This window comes from Paramisgurnus dabryanus, chromosome 6, assembly GCF_030506205.2.
Source record: "Paramisgurnus dabryanus chromosome 6, PD_genome_1.1, whole genome shotgun sequence".
NCBI classification, from domain to species: Eukaryota; Metazoa; Chordata; class Actinopteri; order Cypriniformes; family Cobitidae; genus Paramisgurnus; species Paramisgurnus dabryanus.
In genome coordinates this window covers 20075789-20098514 of record NC_133342.1, presented here as the reverse complement: position 1 = coordinate 20098514, position 22726 = coordinate 20075789, and the positions used below count along the sequence as shown (strand labels likewise).

Here is a 22726-nt window from a genome sequence, read left to right as displayed (position 1 = left end):
TACGGCTGTCAAGCTTTCGCTCCTGACAAGTCTACTAACTACAGTATGCACCAGTGTCAGACATTCCCAAGGAGATAATTAGTCATTTTTGGGGAACAATTCGATTAGAAAATAATTTAATCAAAATTAAAGCTAAAGCCACCTCATACACTAACCATATAAATGTGAAACACACAAATTGAGGAACCGCTTTGTTCATGCTTAGCAGGGTAAATCAAATTTGTGAAAATAATCTAATAATTATAAATCAAACATCTTATGCATAGATCGTGTGGAATAAACATTAGACATTAGCCTAACCACTTTGCAATGATAACATTCTCCTGCTTACAGTATAGAACTACTCGGGAGAGCCGCAATGGGATTGGGGTACTTAGGGTAGGCCGTCTATTACCAAAATGCTAAAATATTTTTTAAAGTATGTCAGTCAGCCTCCGTTTTGCCTTTAATCATCTTATTTTACATTGAAATATATGTATTATAAACAAAAATTTGTCATTATTTCCAAGCAATGATGTGCTGGGTTAGCTAGTTAGCTAAGATTAACGTATGTGTTTTTGTTAATCCTGTTGACATTGAGTTGTGAATGAGGCCTTCCACACTGCTTGATCCATGTCCAACATTTCTCCCCATTGGTTTTAGGTTTCGGGAAGGTAAACAATTCCACAACCCCGTTCAAACTTTCAGGATACCAGGTATCAGATTTAAACAATCCATACGCACAACGCTTCGGCATGTTTCCCTCGCTCGAAAGCTTGATAGACCTCCCGTGCCTATTTACGGTTTCTGAACCGTGATTGGCCTGTGGCGTTTGGCATTGAACTTTGAGCTTTGTAATATAAAATAAAAATAATAAATAAATAATATAAAAACGGCGCTTTTACATAGTTGTGTTGCAAATAGGAGTGTACAGTCAGTGTAATTATCGCAAAAATGACTTTGTAAAACAAGACTCCTTCACTCTGCATTTTGGGCCCTTTTCTCTCCTTGTGTTGAGACTTGACTTGGGGCACCACTGGAAAAGTTATAAAATGGAGGTAAACAGTGCCCCAGATGTGTTTGCTTATTAGCATTTTTCAAAATATCTTCATTTGTGTTCAGCAGAACAAAGAAATGTATATAAGTTTTGAACAACTTGAGGGTGAAAAAATGATGACAAAATTTGTAATTTTTGGATGAACTATCCCTTTTAAGTTTTAAATCAAGCTTAAAGGCCATGCATATGAGGGCAAGCAAAAGTGTAGTCCATTTTATACTAATTGACAATTTTTCCTATTGACAAAAATCTATTTTCAAATCAATTTCCTCAGTTATTGACTTAAAGCTCAGATGCAGGTTTTAAACAGTATTATGAAGATGTCATAACAGTGAATATTAAAGACAATGTTCTTAAGCACAAGTGTAATTTAATTTACAGTTAAAGCTGAGATGTGAGTATTGATCTTTATCCTGCAGTCAGGTGCCGTCATGACTGTATTGGCTGCTGTCTGCACAAAAATACCAGAAGCTAAGCTGGGGATCATCTTACTTCCTGTGGTCAGCTTAAGTGCTGGAAATTTAAGTGTGGGTAGGCGTATTCGTGTGTATCTTGTTCTGTATATTTGGCTATAATCATAATGCTTTTTGATGTACTTTAGGCTTTGAAAGCCCTTGTTGCCTTGGATACAGCTGGTCTTCTTTTTGGCTGGAGGTTGTTTGACCATGTGGCCCATCTCGGGGGGGCTATATTTGGAGTGTGAGTGCCTCATTGCTCTCCACACCAGAGATATTACCAGTTTTATCATGTTACAGCAGTGACCCCTGAAGAATTTCGATGTTCACATTTTTGTTTAGATGTTGTCTGGTCTCTGGATTGGATGAATATTTTAGATGTTGTTAGCTTCTCTCTCACCTCTCTTCTCATCTCCTTTCTCATCATTTCTTTCAGGTGGTACATCCTGTATGGTAATGATATGATCTGGAGGAGGCGTGAGCCACTGGTGAAGTTTTGGCATGAGTTGAGGAATGGGTCACCTGGGAGATCCCGACAGGGTTGAGGTGGGGGTCAAGTTTAGGATTGTTTATTTCTTCTAGATCAAACCCTCTCAGATTGGAAAAGTAAATGGGAACATCATTCAGTATACTCTGTGATGACTGACATAGATTCAATAGATGATCAAAACTGTGGTGCATTGCTTACATATAACACTCAGAATTTGATTTCTGAAGCTGCTGTATGGTTTTTACAGACTGGGTCACATATATAAAAAATGTTTTGTCATAATTGGTCTGCTTTTTCTCATATTTAGCCATTTGTATCCATTTATAATTGAACTATTGTTAGAAAAGGGCTGGATGAATGAATACAGTGTGGATACCTGTCTATTATAGACAGATATATAAACAATATCCACTTCAAATATATAGACAAAATAGTATTGAAATATTTGCCTGCAAACTTAATTTCATAAATTAGCAAGTGTTACAACTAACCCCCTGTCTGTTACAATTAACCCCGCCTATGGGGTAAGTTGTAACATTTGCACTTCGGTCACGTTTGGTGTAATTGTCCAAGAATGGTAAGTACTAGAAACAAACTGCAAATGTTCATTTGTCGAAGAGATGTGTGTGTTGCTTGTGTAAAAATATAATTAATCACTCTCAAATATTTTTTTAATGATTTAGCCAAAACCAAAAAGCGTTAGGTTGTGCCCCGCTGTCCCCTATTCTATATGTATCCTAATAAAGAGAGTGAAAAATACATATGAATTGTCATTATAACTTTTCTAAAACAACAAAGCTGGTTGTCATGACTTTGGTTTATTGACTGCTTTATTTTGGGTTCTCAGTGTTGGTGTTTGTGTTTATAGTTTCACACGTGCGCGTCTCAGTCACTGGTGTAATTAGTGTTATTTGTTTCACCTGCGCCACTCACCTGCAGCTCATTTCATGGCCATTCGGTTCTGTATTTAATCCCTGTGTGTTTTAGTGTTCTTTGCAAGTCCGTCTTTGTATGTGCTCGCCGGTTTCTAGCGCTGCTAGATTCTAGTCTTGTCCTGTCTAGTTTTGCCTGTTTCTCTAGTCTGTTTTATTTTCCCCCGTCAGTCTGTGCTCTCTGCTACCCGTAGATTTTGGAGACTACTCGCCCAGTTCATCTCCTGTTCTCCGCTCTCTCACGCTGCTATTAAGACTGCTTTTTCATCAGCGTGCTGAGGATTCTCGCCGCGGCTCTGCCGCTCTCCTATTGGGCGGTCCCTCGCTTCGGGAGCTGTCCAGCCTGCCCTGTCAGATTTCAGCACCACTAACGCTCTCTCTCTCTCTGCCCGCCTCAGGATCATCTCGCTCGCCTCCCGAGCTGGCTCTGTGCCCTAGTGAGCTGTGGACATCTCTCACTGTGTCGTGTGTGTTCCTCTCTCTCTCCCACCGTTCGCCTGAGTGTGGCAGTAGCCCGGACGAGTGTGGTCATCCTCTCAAGCCCAGTGTGTGGTTTCTGTTTCGCCGTCTGCCTCGGAGTGGCCATTACGCCCAGACGTGCTTCTGACATTTCCCTTATTATCATTTAAATAAACTCTTCTGTTAACCTGCTCTGGGATCTCTCTCTGTGTGTTTTTCACCGTAACTGAACGGACTTGCCACCATGGATCCCGCAGATGCAGATTCTGTCCGTTCTGCGCTCGCGCAGCAGGGAGCTTGGCTGGGCCAACACTCTGCCCAGCTTTCCACTACAGCTCAGGAGGTGGAGGATTTGACCACTCGCATTGACGAGCTCACCACACGCCTCGACCGGACTCGTCATTCCCTCGATTCAGAGCCCCATGCTGCCAACCCTCCGCCTTACGACGGCGATCCTTCCTCCTGTCGGGCGTTTCTGTCCCAGTGCTCGCTGGTGTTCGCTCTCCAGCCTCGCCGCTACGCGACTGAACGCACCCGAGTCGCCTATGTCATCACCCTGCTGGTAGGGAGAGCGCGCCAGTGGGGCACCGCCGTTTGGGACGCCCAGGATCCATGCTGCCGGTCATTTGAGGAGTTTCGGGAGGAGATTGTAAAACTCTTTGATCGCTCCGTTCGTGGTGATGCCGCCGCGGCTCGGCTGGCTCGCCTCGCCCAGGGATCGGGCTCGGTGACGGATTACTCCATCCAGTTCAAGACGTTGGCAGCGGCATGCAGCTGGAACGAGGCAGCCCTCCGGGCGCAGTTCCTTGAGGGTCTGAGTGACAACATTCAAGATGAGATAGCGACCCACGACCTGCCGCACTCTCTTGACGGCATCATCGAGCTTGCGCTTAGGGTTGAAGCCCGGATGCTATTCCGCGACCAGCGCCGTACTCTCCGTCACCGGGTCTTTTTAAGCGAGCCCACCCAGTCCAGCCAGCCCGGTAATTCGTCGCCAGTGGAGAGTGAGCCCATGCAGCTGGGCAGGATGCGTTTATCGCAGAGAGAGAGAGAGCGTCGCCTTCAGAATTCTCTATGCCTCTATTGTGGCAAACCTGGACATTTTGCCAAGCTCTGCCCGGTAAAAGGGGTTGCCCACCGGTGAATCAGGGGGTCCTGGTGGGCACCACGTCACAGAAATCCTCCCCATCGTCCTGCACCCGACTTCCGGTCACCTTGTCCTTCTCTGGTTTCGATCATCCCACTATGGTTCTGCTCGACTCAGGCGCCAAGGGCAATTTTATCAGTGAGGACCTGGATTGTGCTTGTGGCATCCCTGCTGTCTCTCTCGAAGCTCCCCTGGATGTATGGTCCATCAGAGGTCAGCAGATGGCACAGATCACTCATTGCACGCCCCCTGTAAGTCTTTTTATTTCTGGCAATCATCGTGAGGAGATTGTGTTGTACATTCTGCATGCCTCTCTATCTCCCATCATTTTAGGGCATGCATGGTTGGCACAACACAATCCCCATGTTGATTGGCAACAAGATGTTATTTTAGCTTGGTCTCAGTCCTGTCATGTGTCTTGTCTTGGTTCTGCTGCTTCGGGTTCTGTTTCTTCTCTCCCTCAGGTTTCGGCGGTTGATTTAACTGGAGTCCCGGCGGAATATGCCGATATCGGTCAGGTGTTCAGTAAAGCCTGGGCCACCTCCCTTCCCCCTCACCGGCTGTACGATTGTTCTATCGAAATCCTCCCAGGCACTTCTCCGCCCAAAGGTAGACTTTATTCTTTGTCTGGTCCTGAGAGAGAGGCTATGGACCGTTATATTAATGATGCCCTTCGTGCCGGTCTCATCCGTCCCTCCACCTCTCCCGCAGGGGCGGGGTTTTTCTTTGTTAAAAAGAAGGACGGCTCCCTTCGTCCCTGTATTGATTATAGGGGTTTGAATGACATTACTGTTAAGAATAGGTACCCTCTTCCTTTAATGTCTTCTGCTTTTGAGCTTTTGCAGGGAGCACGGTTCTTCACCAAGTTGGATTTGCGCAATGCCTATCATTTACTACGCATAAGAGAGGGCGATGAGTGGAAGACAGCTTTTAACACCCCTACTGGACACTTTGAGTACTGCGTTCTCCCTTTCGGGCTTTGTAACGCTCCCTCTGTCTTCCAGACTTTGGTTAATGATGTGCTGAGAGACATGATTAACAAGTTTGTCTTTGTGTACATAGATGATATTCTCATCTTTTCTCCCTCCATGCAGGAACACACTCAGCATGTCCGCCGAGTCTTACGTCGGTTACTTGAGAACAAGTTATATGTGAAGGCGGAGAAGTGCGAGTTTCACAAGAGGTCGGTTTCGTTTCTGGGTTTTGTGATTGCCGAGGGTGAGATACGTCCCGATCCAGCCAAGGTCAGAACGGTGGCCGAATGGCCAGTCCCCGACTCCCGTAAGGCATTACTTCGTTTCTTAGGGTTCGCCAATTTTTACCGGCGATTCATTAGAAACTTTGGTCAGATTGCTCAACCCCTTACGGCTCTCACCTCCACCAAGGAGAGGTTTGTCTGGGGTAAGGAGGCTCAGGAGGCCTTTGATAAGTTAAGGTCCCGGTTTATCACTGCTCCTGTTCTTTCTATTCCAGATCCTACCTCCCAATTCATTGTTGAGGTGGATGCTTCGGATGTCGGGGTTGGTGCCGTTCTGTCTCAGCGATCGTCTAAGGATGGCAAGGTGCATCCTTGCGCTTTCTTCTCACACCGGCTTAACCCAGCAGAGCGAAACTACGACATAGGGAATCGGGAGCTGCTGGCCGTCAGATTGGCTTTGGGTGAGTGGCGTCACTGGTTAGAGGGGACCTCGGAACCCTTCCTGGTCTGGACGGATCACAAGAATTTAGAATATATCCGTTCAGCCAGGAGGTTAACATCACGTCAGGCTCGTTGGGCGCTCTTCTTTGACAGATTTAACTTCATCCTCTCGTACCGGCCTGGCTCTAAAAACACAAAACCTGATGCCCTCTCTCGGTTGTTCGAGGTTTCCAGTTCTGACAGAGACGAAACCATCCTCCCGGAGGGGCGGGTGGTGGGGGCTCTGCGCTGGGGCATCGAACAGCGAGTGAGGGAGGCCGGACGGGAGGAGGAAGTGCCAGAGGGGTGCCCAGCGGGTCGACTTTGGGTTCCGGAATCGCTCCGTTCCGAGGTCATCCGGTGGGGTCACGAGTCCAAGTTAGTTTGTCATCCCGGAGTTCGGAGATCGCTGGCTGCCGTCCGTCAGCGATTCTGGTGGCCCTCTATGGGCTCCGATGTCAGACAGTTTGTGTTAGCCTGTCAGGTTTGTGCCCGCAATAAGGCTTCTCATCAAGCCCCAGTTGGTCTGCTTAAGCCCTTATCTGTCCCTTCCCGTCCTTGGTCTCACATAGCCATTGATTTTGTTACCAATTTACCTAGTTCTAGAGGTAACACTGTAATTTTGACCATTGTTGATCGCTTCTCTAAAGCAGCGCATTTTGTCCCTCTGCCCAAACTCCCCTCTGCCAAAGAAACGGCTCAGATTATGATAGAACACGTCTTTCGCTTACATGGTCTGCCTTCCGACGTGGTTTCTGATAGGGGTCCTCAGTTTATTTCTCGTTTTTGGCAAGAGTTCTGTAGACAGATCGGCTCCACAGCCAGCTTGTCTTCAGGTTATCACCCACAGACCAACGGGCAATGCGAACGGGCTAACCAGGATCTTGGTCGTGCGCTCCGCTGTCTGACATCTCAATATCCGAGCTCCTGGTGCCAACAGTTACCCTGGGTAGAATATGCTCATAACTCTCTTCCTGTTTCATCCCTTAAAATGTCCCCGTTTGAGGCTTCCATGGGTTTTCAGCCTCCTCTTTTCCCAGCTCAAGAACCCGATGCGGCGGCCCCGTCTGCGCTAGCCTTCGTTCAACGTTGCAGACGTTGACCCTGTCCCTTCTGTTCCCACCCCTCCCACCCCGCAGCTTTTGGATGGTGCCCCAGTTTTCACTGTTAAAACCCTTTTAGATGTGCATCGGCGGGGCAGGGGTTTTCAGTATTTAGTGGATTGGGAGGGCTATGGTCCGGAGGAGAGGTGTTGGGTACCGGCCCGGGACATCCTGGACCCTGATTTGATTGTGGACTTCCGTCGGCGACGAGGTGAGCCCTCCCTTGGACCGCCTGGTGGCGGTCGGGGGGGGGGGGGTCCTGTCATGACTTTGGTTTATTGACTGCTTTATTTTGGGTTCTCCGTGTTGGTGTTTGTGTTTATAGTTTCACACGTGCGCGTCTCAGTCACTGGTGTAATTAGTGTTATTTGTTTCACCTGCGCCACTCACCTGCAGCTCATTTCATGGCCATTCGGTTCTGTATTTAATCCCTGTGTGTTTTAGTGTTCTTTGCAAGTCCGTCTTTGTATGTGCTCGCCGGTTTCTAGCGCTGCTAGATTCTAGTCTTGTCCTGTCTAGTTTTGCCTGTTTCTCTAGTCTGTTTTATTTTCCCCCGTCAGTCTGTGCTCTCTGCTACCCGTAGATTTTGGAGACTACTCGCCCAGTTCATCTCCTGTTCTCCGCTCTCTCACGCTGCTATTAAGACTGCTTTTTCATCAGCGTGCTGAGGATTCTCGCCGCGGCTCTGCCGCTCTCCTATTGGGCGGTCCCTCGCTTCGGGAGCTGTCCAGCCTGCCCTGTCAGATTTCAGCACCACTAACGCTCTCTCTCTCTCTGCCCGCCTCAGGATCATCTCGCTCGCCTCCCGAGCTGGCTCTGTGCCCTAGTGAGCTGTGGACATCTCTCACTGTGTCGTGTGTGTTCCTCTCTCTCTCCCACCGTTCGCCTGAGTGTGGCAGTAGCCCGGACGAGTGTGGTCATCCTCTCAAGCCCAGTGTGTGGTTTCTGTTTCGCCGTCTGCCTCGGAGTGGCCATTACGCCCAGACGTGCTTCTGACATTTCCCTTATTATCATTTAAATAAACTCTTCTGTTAACCTGCTCTGGGATCTCTCTCTGTGTGTTTTTCACCGTAACACTGGTAAGACTTTTGCACAATACTGTACAGTGTACATACATGTTCTTAAGATCAATCCTTAATTTATCCTCAGGAGGTTTTTTCTTTAAATATAAGAATTTTCTTGAATTGAAATCAATGAAATAGTTTTGCTTTCAGAAGATGTTGTCAAAGACTTTTTATTAAAAACTTTTTTACACTCTTTACATTTGTATGTACAAAATCTTACACTTCTCTGTAGCCCTAATATTACACTCTCAGAAAAGGTACAAGAAGGTACAAAAGCTGTCACTGGGGCGGTACCTTTTCAAAAAGTAAATGTTTGTACCTTAAAGTTGCATATTGATACTTCAAATATAAACTTCAGTACTTTAGAGGTACATACTGGTGCCTGAAACGACACATCTCTACCAAAATGTTATACGTATTAGTCCTTTTTTACCCTCCCAATGAAAACTTTTGTACTGAGAGCAGTAACTACCCGCACATTTTACAACTATGTAATACAAAAAGTTGATCCATTATGGCTCCATAACATATAAATACAATAAAATATACAGTACATGCAAAGTTCATTCAAAACTGAGAAAAGAGTAACAAAATAATACTTATATACTGTGAGTGAACAATTACTGTAGCAGTTCTTGCAGCGTAACCCAATGTGTCCCAGTCAGTGCATCCAAATTCGGAAATGCTCTGAAAAAGGTGCTGAAACAGTAACAGCTGTTCATCTAAGCATGGAATATTAAACTTTAATTTCATATTCATGCCAATTTCACCCACAGCCGTCCACTGACCCTCTTCAGGCCGGAGCCACAACAAGTGGGTCTGTTTGCTCCGATGAATTATTCATACAGGAGACAAAAGTGTTGGGGGGCAATTCAAGGAGCTGGAAAAAACAACAGCAAATGGTAGCACACAAGAGAAATACAGGGTTTTTAAGACAGGACAGGTAGTTGTAATGAGGTTAAAACACTCACTGGACTGGGAAGTGGCTCTCTATGGCAAAAGTTTTGTTTGATGTACGGACCAAAACGTTTTGCTGAACATCCCAAAATAATGGCCACGGCAATGACTATCACCACAGCTATGCTCACCATAACTGGTATTGCAAATTCAGGTGTGATCTCTAAAAAAAAAATGCCAATGTGAACAAATCTGTCAGAAGGCAAAATAGCAAACAATTCAAATAGAATTCAATAAGCTAAAAAATAAAAACAAGCAAAATACAATGCAGAAAGAGAAACAAAATATTATATTTTAGAATTTTGAATAACTTCACACAAATAATTCCTGCTTAATAGCTTATCAGTACAATTGTCTTCCCAATGCCTTATTATAAATATATACCTGTAAAAAGCCATCTATAGTCATTAATGAGTAATTTACTGTTTTTACATAAAATTATCCTACATAATGTTAAGCAGTGGTTCTCAAACTTTTTTGGTGTGCTGTGTACAGCTTTTCCTTGTGTACTGTGCATCCCTTCGTGCCCCCCCAAAAAATTTTTTTTATAAAATATTCTAAAACGTAACATTTTAATTAAACAAAAATATTAATTCATACAATGTACTGCTGTTTCTTTGTTTGTAGCCTTGTTTTTCTGAGGTTTAATTACACAGAATTCATGATATTTTCATAAAATGTGTTAAAGCTCACGTAACACACGCTGTTTCTGCATTTCTGATGTTAATCTGGAGTACCTATAGAGTAGTATTACATCCGTTTTATCTCCGAAGAGTCTTTAGTTTAATCAGATTTATAAAAGAAAGGTTAGCTTTACCGAATCTTTCCGATAACGTACGAAAAAATGAAGAAGGAGGAGTTATACAGCGGGAGAAGCGAGTACGAGTCATGCAACACTTATAATTTATGATTCACTACATGTTCGTGTCATTTATATAATATGCACGCGCCCATTTCCAACATAAGACAGAAGTCTTACTTACCGCGTGCAACTCATGACCCGGTTGGGGAAATCCAGCTCATCAAACACACACGCAAAACTCCGCTGCTACCCCGGATAATAAACTATATCCATTGTTTCCATAAGGCTGACTTTGTTCTCCTTACGTCCAAAAACACACTTCTTCTTTCGTGCCATGTCGAGTTTTGAAATTAAACAAAGCTATCTCGCGTGATATGATGTTTGAAAGTTCTAGCGTCTCCTGCTGATTGACAGGTGGGCGGGGTTTTCCGGGGGAAGTGCCCATATAAAGAAGTGATACGTATAGAAAACCCCTGAAACGTCAGCTGGACCTGTAATCGAAAAAAACTTTCCAAAACTTGTACGAACCCTGGCGAAGTGCATTCGGCACAGAAATACTCTGTAACAGGCCCAGCTGCTTTTTTGACACTTTGCCTACGTTTAGCATGAGGAAACAACTCTAGAACTGTGTTAATAAATCAGAATGCTTGAAATACCATTGAAACTCCCCTTTAAAAAACTAGGGCCCCCCGACACCATCTCATGGCCCCCAGTTTGAGAACCACTAATGTAAAGAACATTGTGTGAAAATATGACCTTGATATCTTTAATATTGACTGAGTATAAGGCCATGTCAAAGAAATTAAAATGAAATCAATACCGAAATCATATTGAATTATTAGAAAGGCTGTGACACATATGGAATGGGTGCATACTGAAACTATTTCTTTAATCAAAAGATCACACCCTACAATAAAACTTACTAGTTGTGACACACTGAGTGTCAATGTAGCAGCTCTTATTTATGTCCTCTACGAACACTTCTGCCCTGAAGCACATCTTTTCTCCTCCATGGGTCACGTTAGTCGAAAAATGATATGGAAACATTCCGATAACATGAGTTGAGTACTGCGAAGACAGCCATTATTGTCACATAAACATTCCTCAGCAAATTCATCATGTAATTATTATTTTTGTTTATACCACGATTACCATAAACATTGAAGAAATTGCAACATGGTCAGTTGTACGCTTGAAAAAAAGTGCATACTCGTGGAATTTTTTTTAACCAATTAGAATAAAGCATTCAACAGCCCGTGGTATAAACTCCTTTAAACATTAATATCAATTAATGTTAAATTGGTGGATGGTAAAATATGTCAAGATGTCTCACATTTTTTTCGACTCCTTTTATCGAGACAAAAAGTCGGACGGTCATATCAGGAAGGATTGGGCTAAATCCCACCTGAATAATGTCCCCCTCTATAGCCACTGTCATGTTGGGAGCCACCAGCATAGCTATTATAGACAAAAGCATTCATTTAGGCCATTTCTCATGTCTCTGATTAATACAAAACGTTATAAATCACTATTTCATCAATACTCAACTGTCTCTTCTATTAAAGGTAGTTGGTAGCTGTGTCCAAAACTTCTCGCCGTCACATTTTGTCATTAGGCGGATGCTGTAGTCAGATTTAAAGGCCAGGTCAGAGGTGAGGTCACATTTGTTTTCAATGATCTCTTGACAGTCGTGTGCATTCACCCAAGATCCGTTTAGATTGATTAGCTCAAACTCCCTGAATTGGAAAGCAAAGTTTAATCTTAAACCGACTTTTAGTTGTGAAAAATTGAAATGTGATGCGGAAACAGTGTGTTTGGAATAATTGTAATTATATAAGTGGTTTAAAATACTTTGGTTTTTAGTTACTGGTGGAGATTGAACGTGTCAAAAAACTTGTTCTGCTAGATAAGGCGGTGTCAACAAAGTACAAATGTTGAAAATGCCTTAAGCCTTAGAAATACCTGAGTGAGTGTAACTTTATATGAAGCATGTTTATGACCTTCAAACAACTTTTTTCAGTATATTATTAAAAAAAACTGCAGTTTGTCATTTAATACAAGCAATGTATCAGGACAATATAAAAAAACTAAAAATATACTGACAAATTGCAGACATTTTTAAAAGCTGGGAGCACTGCATTAGCACATGAACTGTACTTCTAGAAGCAGCCCCCCAAATCTTAATTTTTAAAACCTGCTTACCCTTGATACTGTATAGTATAGTTGACAGTGGAACAGGACAAAGGGGTCCATTTCAAAATGTGCTTCATATTTACAGAGTGCATTGACATGTTGAGGGGTGTGGAAAATGAACTTGAATCTAAAATAAATGACCAATATTTTGCAAAGATTAGAAAAATACAAACTGTTAACATTGTGAAATACAGCATGCACACAAATATAATTGCATCTTAGAGATCCTGAATCCTAAAATGATCACAAACCTTTAAACTATTTAGTAATTAATACGTTAGGACCAAATTACTTTAAATCAACTATAATCTCTTTCTTACTACTGTACACGGTGCAGGGCTCTTCAACAGGCAAGTGTTGTTATATTAAAAACATTTGTTATACAAAAATACATTGTTAACTTAGTTAACAATATGTTATTATCTTTAATAACATATGAAGTATCACGAAAATGGCTCAACAATGCATCAGCACATTTTTTTTTTAAAGCATATACAGTAAACATAACAAAATATATTTATATGCTAACACATCGCACAATACACATTTTATTAATATACTCAGTTTTGTATACTGGGTCTTGCTCCTTATATCTATCAAGAGATTATTTCTATCACATTTCTTTATGGTAATGTGTGAATTCATGAATGTTACTTTTAGAAAACTGATAAATGTGGTTAATAATACCAGGTCTTACTCACAGTTAATGGTGAAAATCAGGAGCAAAAGAAACTTGCTGCTCTGTAACATAACCTCTTTTCCTCTTTCTTTGGGAATGACCAGTCCTAGTCAAACCCTGGCCCAGTTTCCATCGGTCACAAACTTAAAGAGCTTACCATTACCGTTTTCATTTTGCAGTCGAGTAATTAGATCTCCGGGAGCGACGCTGATGTGATAAAGTGTGTGAGATATACCAGCAGTCTGTGTTATGAGGTATCTTGAGTTCATGTGTACCTGTACATGTTGTAAACTAAACGTGGGGCCAAGAAATGAAAGAGATGCGATGAACAGTGACTCGTCGGGCAAGATACGTCACGCCAATAGAATTGAAGCTGCAAGACCTGTTTTGAAATGTAAAATGATTGAAATTTTAAACGTCAACTAGAAGGCGTGACTCTTTGTTAGTGTTAATAAGAATCAAGCTACTGCTACTCTCTATAAAAGTACAATAACTTGTTATGGAGGTGTGGTATATTTAGGAATGTAATCTAGAGTCATCAATGTAAATTAATCATGCTGAAAATATGTGACCGTGTCTGTGAAATCTAGGCTAAAGTAGCATAATCTAATTTAAGATTAGGAGCATCAGAGTTTGACTTATTGATTTCACAACGATTGGCATGACCTTGCAAGTATTAACCTCCTAAGACCCGGGAATGTTTTTTTTTCAGATTTCTACCAGCTATTTTGGGGTTAGGAAGAACCAATTTACCTGTATAATAACCAAATATTTTTCTAAGAACTTGAAGCAGTGTATTTTCCATGTTTGTGTACAACAGGTTCCAGTTACACAGAATTAAGTATGATGGTGCAAACATAAAAAAATTGATGTCCACATATGTTGACATTCAGGTCTTAGGAGGTTAAATATATCAAGATTATATTTTCACAGAATGTTCTTCTATGTAGAAAACAGTAAAGCCAGTATATTTTTATAGAGTCAAAAGGTCAATATGTGACATTTACATCCTCTATTCTTCAGTCCAATACTTCTCCAAATTCAGAGGTGAGATTTTACCCAATGTGAGTTTTTGTATTCACTGCTTGCATTACTACTCACTGAATGCAACAAAAGTCTAGCACCAACCTATAGTTACTGGATTTAAAGTAAAGCAAACAATATTAAGCAAAATTGAACTTTAGTGCACACCAGACTATTCAAACATAAAAAAAAACCATTCAAACATCAAAGTGTCAATACAACAAGTTTTTTTAAGACAAGTTGAAATAAATCCTTATGCGATTTGTTTAATCAATTTATATGTTTACATTAAAAATGCTGGGTTATTATCAACCCAGCATTGGGTCAGAAATGGTAGAGCCCAGCCCGTTTGGGTTAAGTTTATCCAGAACATTTACATTTGACCAAACAATGGGCTAAAACAACCCAGCATTTTGCGTTGAAACAACCCAGCATAGGTTAAATTACAACCCAATTGGCTCGTCCCTTTTTGAACCAACGTTGAGTTGAAAATAACCCAGCATTTTTTAAAGTGTACTGTATCATGTATATATGTACCAATAAATATAAATAAAGTTTGACATTTTCAAAAAAAAAATTAAAAAAGTTAATTTTATCATATCTATTTATTTATTTACAGTATAACACGATCTATGGCTATATATTGCTAGGACAAGAACCGGTTAATCTGCCCAGGATGATCAACATAAGTGGGGGAACTATTTCAAAAATGCTTTTAAAGGTTTAAAGTTTAATTTGCATATAAACCAGGTTTGCAAGTGTTTACATATACAGTCTTGTTCAAAATAATAGCAGTACAATGTGACTAACCAGAATAATCAAGGTTTTTAGTATATTTTTTTATTGCTACGTGGCAAACAAGTTACCAGTAGGTTCAGTAGATTCTCAGAAAACAAATGAGACCCAGCATTCATGATATGCACGCTCTTAAGGCTGTGCAATTGGGCAATTAGTTGAAAGGGGTGTGTTCAAAAAAATAGCAGTGTGGCATTCAATCACTGAGGTCATCAATTTTGTGAAGAAACAGGTGTGAATCAGGTGGCCCCTATTTAAGGATGAAGCCAACACTTGTTGAACATGCATTTGAAAGCTGAGGAAAATGGGTTGTTCAAGACATTGTTCAGAAGAACAGCGTACTTTGATTAAAAAGTTGATTGGAGAGGGGAAAACCTATAAAGAGGTGCAAAAAATGATAGGCTGTTCAGCTAAAATGATCTCCAATGCCTTAAAATGGAGAGCAAAACCAGAGAGACGTGGAAGAAAACGGAAGACAACCATCAAAATGGATAGAAGAATAACCAGAATGGCAAAGGCTCAGCCAATGATCACCTCCAGGATGATCAAAGACAGTCTGGAGTTACCTGTAAGTACTGTGACAGTTAGAAGACGTCTGTGTGGAGCTAATCTATTTTCAAGAATCCCCCGCAAAGTCCCTCTGTTAAAAAAAAGGCATGTGCAGAAGAGGTTACAATTTGCCAAAGAAAACATCAACTGGCCTAAAGAGAAATGGAGGAACATTTTGTGGACTGATGAGAGTAAAATTGTTCTTTTTGGGTCCAAGGGCCACAGGCAGTTTGTGAGACGACCCCCAAACTCTGAATTCAAGCCACAGTACACAGTGAAGCATGGAGGTGCAAGCATCATGATATGGGCATGTTTCTCCTACTATGGTGTTGGGCCTATTTATCGCATACCAGGGATCATGGATCAGTTTGCATATGTTAAAATACTTGAAGAGGTCATGTTGCCCTATGCTGAAGAGGACATGCCCTTGAAATGGTTGTTTCAACAAGTGAATGACCCAAAACACACTAGTAAACGGGCAAAGTCTTGGTTCCAAACCAACAAAATTAATGTTATGGAGTGGCCAGCCCAATCTCCAGACCTTAATCCAATTGAGAACTTGTGTGATATCAAAAATGCTGTTTCTGAAGCAAAACCAAGAAATGTGAATGAATTGTGGAATGTTGTTAAAGAACCATGGAGTGGAATAACAGCTGAGAGGTGCCACAAGTTGGTTGACTCCATGCCACACAGATGTCAAGCAGTTTTAAAAAACTGTGGTCATACAACTAAATATTAGTTTAGTGATTCACAGGATTGCTAAATCCCAGAAAAAAATTTTTTTGTACAAAATAGTTTTGAGTTTGTACAGTCAAAGGTAGACACTGCTATTTTTTTGAACACACCCCTTTCAACTAATTGCCCAATTGCACAGCCTTAAGAGCGTGCATATCATGAATGCTGGGTCTTGTTTGTTTTCTGAGAATCTACTGAACCTACTGGTAACTTGTTTGCCACGTAGCAATAAAAAATATACTAAAAACCTTGATTATTCTGGTTAGTCACATTGTACTGCTATTATTTTGAACAATACTGTATAATAATACTATTAAAGCCTGTGCTTTAAAATGTTAAGATATGTCTAGTGTTTGAGGATGTGTTTGTAAGTCACTACTAATAATTTGAAATATATTGATACACATGTAAAACTAATCATATCATCTCATTCAGTTCAGTAGTAGTGAGATAATCATTTTATCACTCACATTACATTACCTCACATATAATTATAAAAACTAACAAAATATGTACTCTAAGTTTTTTCAATAATGTTTTTAGTGACAGAAAACAAGCCAAAGGATTTCAAAAATCTGTTCTTTATGACATCACAATGCTGCTTCTATGGAATCGGTAATCGCTGCAATACGAACAGTCAGCTTGATAGCTTTTCTGCTCAAAAGTAAGTTTACAGGAGCTTCGTTGAACCTTACAAAACTCTGTGTTGTTCCTATGGCAGAGATGAGGCAGAAAAATGAGGCCGCAAGTCAACAAACTGGTGCATTTTCCCTGGCTCCTTTACAAACACCTGGCTGGGATAAAGAAGAACTAATGGAGGTGGACCTGTCCCCGCCTAATGACCAAGTTTCTATGGACATAGATAAGCCAGTGGAAGAGAACAAGAGCATGAACTTGAATCCCACAACACCCAAAGCTATCCCATCATCAACATCTTCCTCTACCAGCTCACCTGTACTTCTGAGCACTGAAAAACATCCTCATCCTCATCATTGAAACACAAAAGAAGAAGAATGTATTTACCTTTTTATACAAGCAAGAATTAAGTCTTCTGAGCATAAAATGTGCATGTTTCAGTGCTAGGGGTAAAAGATGTATAATCTTCTCTGTTGCATCTGCTCTGAATAGAAATACAAAAATAATGTCAGAAAATAAATTACTCATACTGCTCACAATCGACCAGAATTTATTATTTAATTTTACTTAAAGTTGTGTTTTCAGATCTCTTGCATATAAGTCAACCAAAAATTTTAATTTTGTTAATGACTCTTTTCTTAACTGGATAAACGTTTTAGTAATAATATAATGAGAATTATTTGAAATGTTGTTTGGTTGACCTTGTAACAAAATATAGTACATGACATATATAAAATCCATTGTAATAATAATTGCATCTTGAAAAATTTAGGAATTATTAGCACTCAAATAGAGATATGTTGTGTTACTTTTGTTTAGTTATGCAAAGTCCACACTTTACATTTTAGAAGAATATGAGTTATGATCAAGATAATCACTAAATTTAAATGAGTACATTAAAAGAATACATTAGCAAAGTATATACAACATTAGCTGATATTTGTATATCATGAACGTATTAAATATTTAATAAAATCCAAGACTATAAACCATACGAAATATACTTTTAGAACTATTTTAGACTATGATATCAATTGTTTGTCATGTAATGGAAAGTCTATCCTGAAGATGGCAGAAGTGAGTCTTGCATTGAGTTTCTTCAGAACATTTGTTTGCAGAAAATAAACACTGATGAGAATGAAATGATGCACAAACACTCAATGGCTGTAATTTGTGCTGTTAAATCTTAAGGGAAACTACCAACAACATCAGGGCACCTTTAAAGGAATCTCAAATAGCCAATTTATTTAATACTCTAAAAAATGCTGGGCTATTTTCAATCCTACATTGGGCAAAAAAGTGACACGCCCAGCCCCGCTGGTTGTAATTTACAGTTTTTTTCTTTATTGCTTTGACCTGGTTAAAGAAACTAGGATCCACTCAATTTTCATCATTACTATCTCAGCAAAGCAGAAGACACCTCTTGCAAATGTGTTAACTCTTTCCCATTGGATTGTCACATTTTCCCCACCCTTTTGTAAAACAGTAAACACGGATGTCATTCAAGCAGTCCAAACTCCATTTTTTTAGCTATGGTAAACAAACAGAAACCATCTATTCCTAACTATTAAAAACTACCTTGATCAGTATGAAATCACTGAAGCACCTGTTTGACACTCCTTCACACAGGAAGTGTGAGAAAAGGATAATTGCATATCGAAACATCAAACAAGTCTCCATACAAAAATTATCAAACACTCTAACTGACCATCTTATCAGCTATCCCCAAAACTGTGCAGTGGATGACCTGGTTAATCACTATAACCTAGCCTTGTCATGTAGTCTGGACTCTGTTGCCCCCCTCATTACACGATGTGTTTCCTTCTCCTGTCCTGCTCCCTGGTTCACTGCTGAACTTCGTCTCATGAAGGCCACAGGGCGGAGGCTGGAGAGGTACTATAAAAAACCGGCCTCACTGTCCATCAGCTGGCCTACATTGACCATGTTAAAAGCTACAAAGATGCTCTGTTTAAGGCAAAAAACAGCTACTATTCCAAACTTATTGGCAACCAACAACATCAACCTAAACAGCTTTTTTCCACTATCAACCGCTTACTCTGCCCACTTGACACTTCTCAACCTCCTGACGTTGCTGGCTTATGCTCCAGATTCCAGGATTTCTTCCAGAGAAAGGTTGAAACCATCCACCAGCAACTTCAGCTGTCTAGCTCCTGTCACCCAACCACACTACCGCTGCTGGATACAAAGTCTCCAACTGCCTTCATGCCGGAGGACTGCCTCTCCTCTTTCTCCTTGCTCAAAACAGCTCAAGTTTGTGAGCTAGTACCAAAGGCAAAGTCTACGACCAGCAAACAGGATCCTATGCCAACTGCCTTGGTTAAGGCATGTCTTCCAACTCTGGGTCCCACCCTGGTCAACATCATCAACACCTCCCTGTCTTCTGGGGTGGTCCCCACCAGCTTCAAAACTGCTGCGGTTATCCCAACACTTAAAAAACCTGGCCTAAACCAAGATGATCCAAACCACTACCGCCCAATCTCCAACCTACCTTTCCTGTCTAAGTTACTGGAAAGGGCTGTAGCTTCCCAACTTGACCATCATATGCTACAGCACAACCTCTATGAGCCATTTCAATCTGGTTTCAGGATACAGCATAGCACTGAAACTGCTTTAATCAAAATTACAAATGACCTTCTCATGGCAGCTGACTCTGGGCTTGTCAGCATTTTAATACTTCTGGACCTATCTGCTGCCTTTGATACAGTCTCTCATTCCATTCTTCTTACTCGCCTCTCTGAACTCATTGGCCTTACTGGTACTGCGTATTGCTGGTTTGAATCCTATCTCACCAACAGGCAACAATACACCACCCTAAAAGGCATTTGCTCTGATCTAGTGCCAGTCTTACACGGCGTGCCACAGGGATCGATGCTTGGCCCATTATTATTCAACATCTACATGTTACCTCTAGGGATGATCATCCCGAAACATGGCTTACATTTTCACTGCTACGCTGATGATACTCAGCTCTACATCAGTACTAAGCCTTCCACTTCTCTCCCACCCTTGCCACTTATCAATTGCTTGAAGGATATAAAGCACTGGCTTGTCAATAACCTTCTCAAACTCAATAAAGACAAAACAGAACTCATGGTGTTTGCTCCCTCGTCACTTCTTAAAAAAGTTGATGACTTTACACTGGATGTGGATGGCTGCTCAATCTCAGCATCTTCGCAAGTACGCAACCTGGGCGTCATTATGGACTCTACTCTCTCTTTTCAGCAACACATCAAAAACATTACCAAAATTGCCTTTTACCATCTAAGGAACATCTCAAGACTCCGACAGTATCTCTCCAACTCTGTCGCTGAGACCCTCATTCATTCTTTCATCACCTCACGACTTGATTATTGTAATGGCATCCTTTTAGGTCTGCCTAGTAAGGCTACTGACAGACTCCAGTATGTACAGAACTCTGCAGCTAGGATGCTTACACACACAAAACTTGGACTTCATATTACTCCAATGCTGAAGAAGCTTCACTGGTTGCCAGTTAAGTCCCGGATCACTTATAAAATCCTTCTTCTGACGTACAAATCTCTCCATGGACTTGCACCTCAGTACCTCAGTGATCTACTACAACCATACAATCAAGCACCATCCCTGCGGTCCTCTGACAAGGACCTGCTCGCTGTCCCTAAGACCAGGCTAAAGACGTTTGGAGATAGAGCTTTCTGTGTGGGTGCTCCATCACTCTGGAACAAGCTTCCTTATGCCATTCGCTCTGCCTCCTCTCTAACAACCTTCAAAAAGCAGCTAAAAACTCATCTCTTCACTGAGGCCTATGGCCTGTAGCGCCCCCTCCCCCTTTTTACCCTCCCCATGTTTTGTTAAGCGTCCTTGGGTTTTTGAAAGGCACTATATAAATTAAAGTTATTATTATTATTATTATTATTAAATCTTCGAATAGCAATCAGTCTGCAGGCATTATAAAAAAAAAGGCTTTTTTAAATTGTCCTTAGGACTTGTTTTGATTTATGTATGTGTTTTTACTGTTTTTCTTTTTAACTTAGCTTAATATGTACTCTGTAGCACTTTGAGATTCTTTTATGAAAAGTGCTTTATAAATAAAATGTATTATTATTATAATTTTTATTTAATGTGATTTGGATGAGGCCTGTGGCCCATCGTCAAAACAAAAGAGACTGGGTATCAATGGCTATGTCTTATACTCCAATAGATTTTACTGTGTTTTGGATTAAATGTATTCTCTGTAATATTTACAGTTTTTAATTTTTTTAGATATGGTTTGACAAAAATATATGTCATGGAATCTATAAAAAATGCACCAAAGCATTTCTTATTTTGGATCCATTTTTTGCAAAATGGCAAATTTGACACAGCCTATATAGAAAGACAACAAATGGCACTAGCAATAGGCTACATGGACAGGCAATTGTGCACTGTTTCGCACTGAGTTCTGTATTTTGTTGTCCACTGTGTAATGATTGACTGAAAGAGCTCATATACTTGTGAGCAAGTTGTGTTGTTTGAAGGCAAATTTAGCTTTTGTTGCATTTTTAAATGTTTTGGGGCTGGGTTGTTCCCCCCCAAAATGCTGGGTTTTAATGGGGTCAAATATAAACATTTTCTGGGTTCATTTAACGGCTGGCTCATCCCTTTTTGACCCAAACCCCAAATAGTGCTCACTGCAAATTTCACCTCACAAATAAAACTGAAGTGTTTCTTTAAACCACGAGTTTCGTTAAAAATGAAATGGTGTCTATACATCCAGTAAGTTTGATTTTGACATTGGTGGGGGAATAAATAACATTGTCTTCAGAGCCGCATTGTCACAAAGGTTTATTGCTGTTTACTTGAACAATAGTTAAAATAGTATTTTTGTTATCATAATCAAAAACAACAAATACACAATAATTTTATTTTATTTATTATTTTTGGTTAATTTTAACTTTTTTGTGAAGCAAGTAAAAATTCTGGCATGGCAAGTTAAAAACTAAACCAAAATATTTCCTCCAGATCTGCTGTATTTTAAATTAAATACGTAAAAAAAAACAGACAGACATCAGTGGTTATATGTACATATAGATTCATTGTTTGGTCGAAATTATTGCTAGGGACAATTCAGTGTTCCCTGGATATTGGTATGGAAATGTCCCTAGCGTCCCTACCCAAATCAACGCCTTTGCATCAAGTGATCAAAGCTGAGTGTGCTCCATTTTGCATCTTGTCTAACGTAAGTGGTAGGTAAATTTATTACGGAAAATGTAAAAAAAGAGATTTACAAAATAGTGAACATCACACTGCCATAGTGTGAATAATATATAATCATGTAATCCATAAAAAAGTAACAGTAGTCTGATTAAGAGTATTTTAAAATGTAGTTCAATACATTTACAAGTACTTGATTTTTGGAATCTGATTACGTGATCCAGATTACATGTAATCCATTACTACCCAGCTCTGTAAATAAACCTATGCTGGGTTGTTTCAATGCAATGCCAGGTTGATTATTTTTAACCCAAAATGTGCTATGTCCAATATTTACACAGCATTGGTATAAAAATAACCCAGCAGAATATAGAGTGAGCATAGCCTTTTTTATTATTACTAGTCTTTTAGTAACGTGGAAAAGAAGAATATGAGCTCAGCTATCTAATCTATAAAGTTCTCTCGCTGAGTCATGAGTCATTGGCACATAAATGTTTTAGTTTCTCTTTAGTCAATAATTTTATCAATATACTCCAAATAATAATGCAGTAAGGAGTAAAACTATCGATTTGGATTTCTGCTGAATGGGATTGGTCTTCTAGAAATTGATGCTGTGCGTGAATAGCTCAAGTTTGAGTATTTAATGCTAAAACATTCTCCTAAAAGCAACTTATAAAGTAGTCTTATAAAGGAGACATCAGCACAATAAACAGAAAGTGTCTGGAAATTACCGGTGTGCTTACATGGGTTACATGTGTTTACATGTGTTGTACTACAGACAAAAAAGCTATTTAATGACA

The 22726-nt window shown here is 40.5% G+C and overlaps 2 protein-coding genes across 2 annotated transcripts; one reads left to right on the top strand and one right to left on the bottom strand.

The window, feature by feature from the left end:
* The first annotated feature begins 352 nt into the window (after nt 1–352).
* On the top strand, nt 353–17090 carry parla (presenilin associated, rhomboid-like a). The gene is made up of 4 exons (XM_065275914.2): nt 353–1557; nt 1638–1735; nt 1928–2037; nt 16819–17090. Exons 1-3 carry the CDS (start codon nt 1468–1470, stop codon nt 2034–2036), a joined length of 297 nt encoding a protein of 98 aa, XP_065131986.1. The 5' UTR covers nt 353–1467; the 3' UTR covers nt 2037; nt 16819–17090.
* On the bottom strand, nt 8675–13289 carry crfb16 (cytokine receptor family member B16). Its single transcript, XM_065275905.2, has 7 exons — nt 13018–13289; nt 12326–12443; nt 11672–11859; nt 11457–11581; nt 11047–11191; nt 9336–9484; nt 8675–9244 (listed from the first exon to the last, which is right to left on the bottom strand). The coding sequence occupies exons 1-7, from the start codon at nt 13064–13066 to the stop codon at nt 9158–9160; spliced, it is 861 nt and encodes a 286-aa protein (XP_065131977.1). The 5' UTR covers nt 13067–13289; the 3' UTR covers nt 8675–9157.
* Nucleotides 17091–22726: the final 5636 nt, after the last annotated feature.

Bases quoted from the DNA above. Each gene is read 5' to 3' on its own strand.
- parla (XM_065275914.2), top strand. From the start codon at position 1,468: ATGACTGTATTGGCTGCTGTCTGCACAAAAATACCAGAAGCTAAGCTG. The intron at 1,558-1,637 runs TTAAGTGTGGGT...GATGTACTTTAG, and splicing joins TCAGCTTAAGTGCTGGAAAT to GCTTTGAAAGCCCTTGTTGC. The intron at 1,736-1,927 runs GTGAGTGCCTCA...CATTTCTTTCAG, and splicing joins GGGGGGGCTATATTTGGAGT to GTGGTACATCCTGTATGGTA.
- crfb16 (XM_065275905.2), bottom strand. From the start codon at position 13,066: ATGTTACAGAGCAGCAAGTTTCTTTTGCTCCTGATTTTCACCATTAAC. The intron at 11,192-11,456 runs GTGAGACATCTT...CTGTCTTCGCAG, and splicing joins TAAAAGGAGTCGAAAAAAAT to TACTCAACTCATGTTATCGG. The intron at 9,245-9,335 runs GTGAGTGTTTTA...TGTTTTTTCCAG, and splicing joins GAGAGCCACTTCCCAGTCCA to CTCCTTGAATTGCCCCCCAA.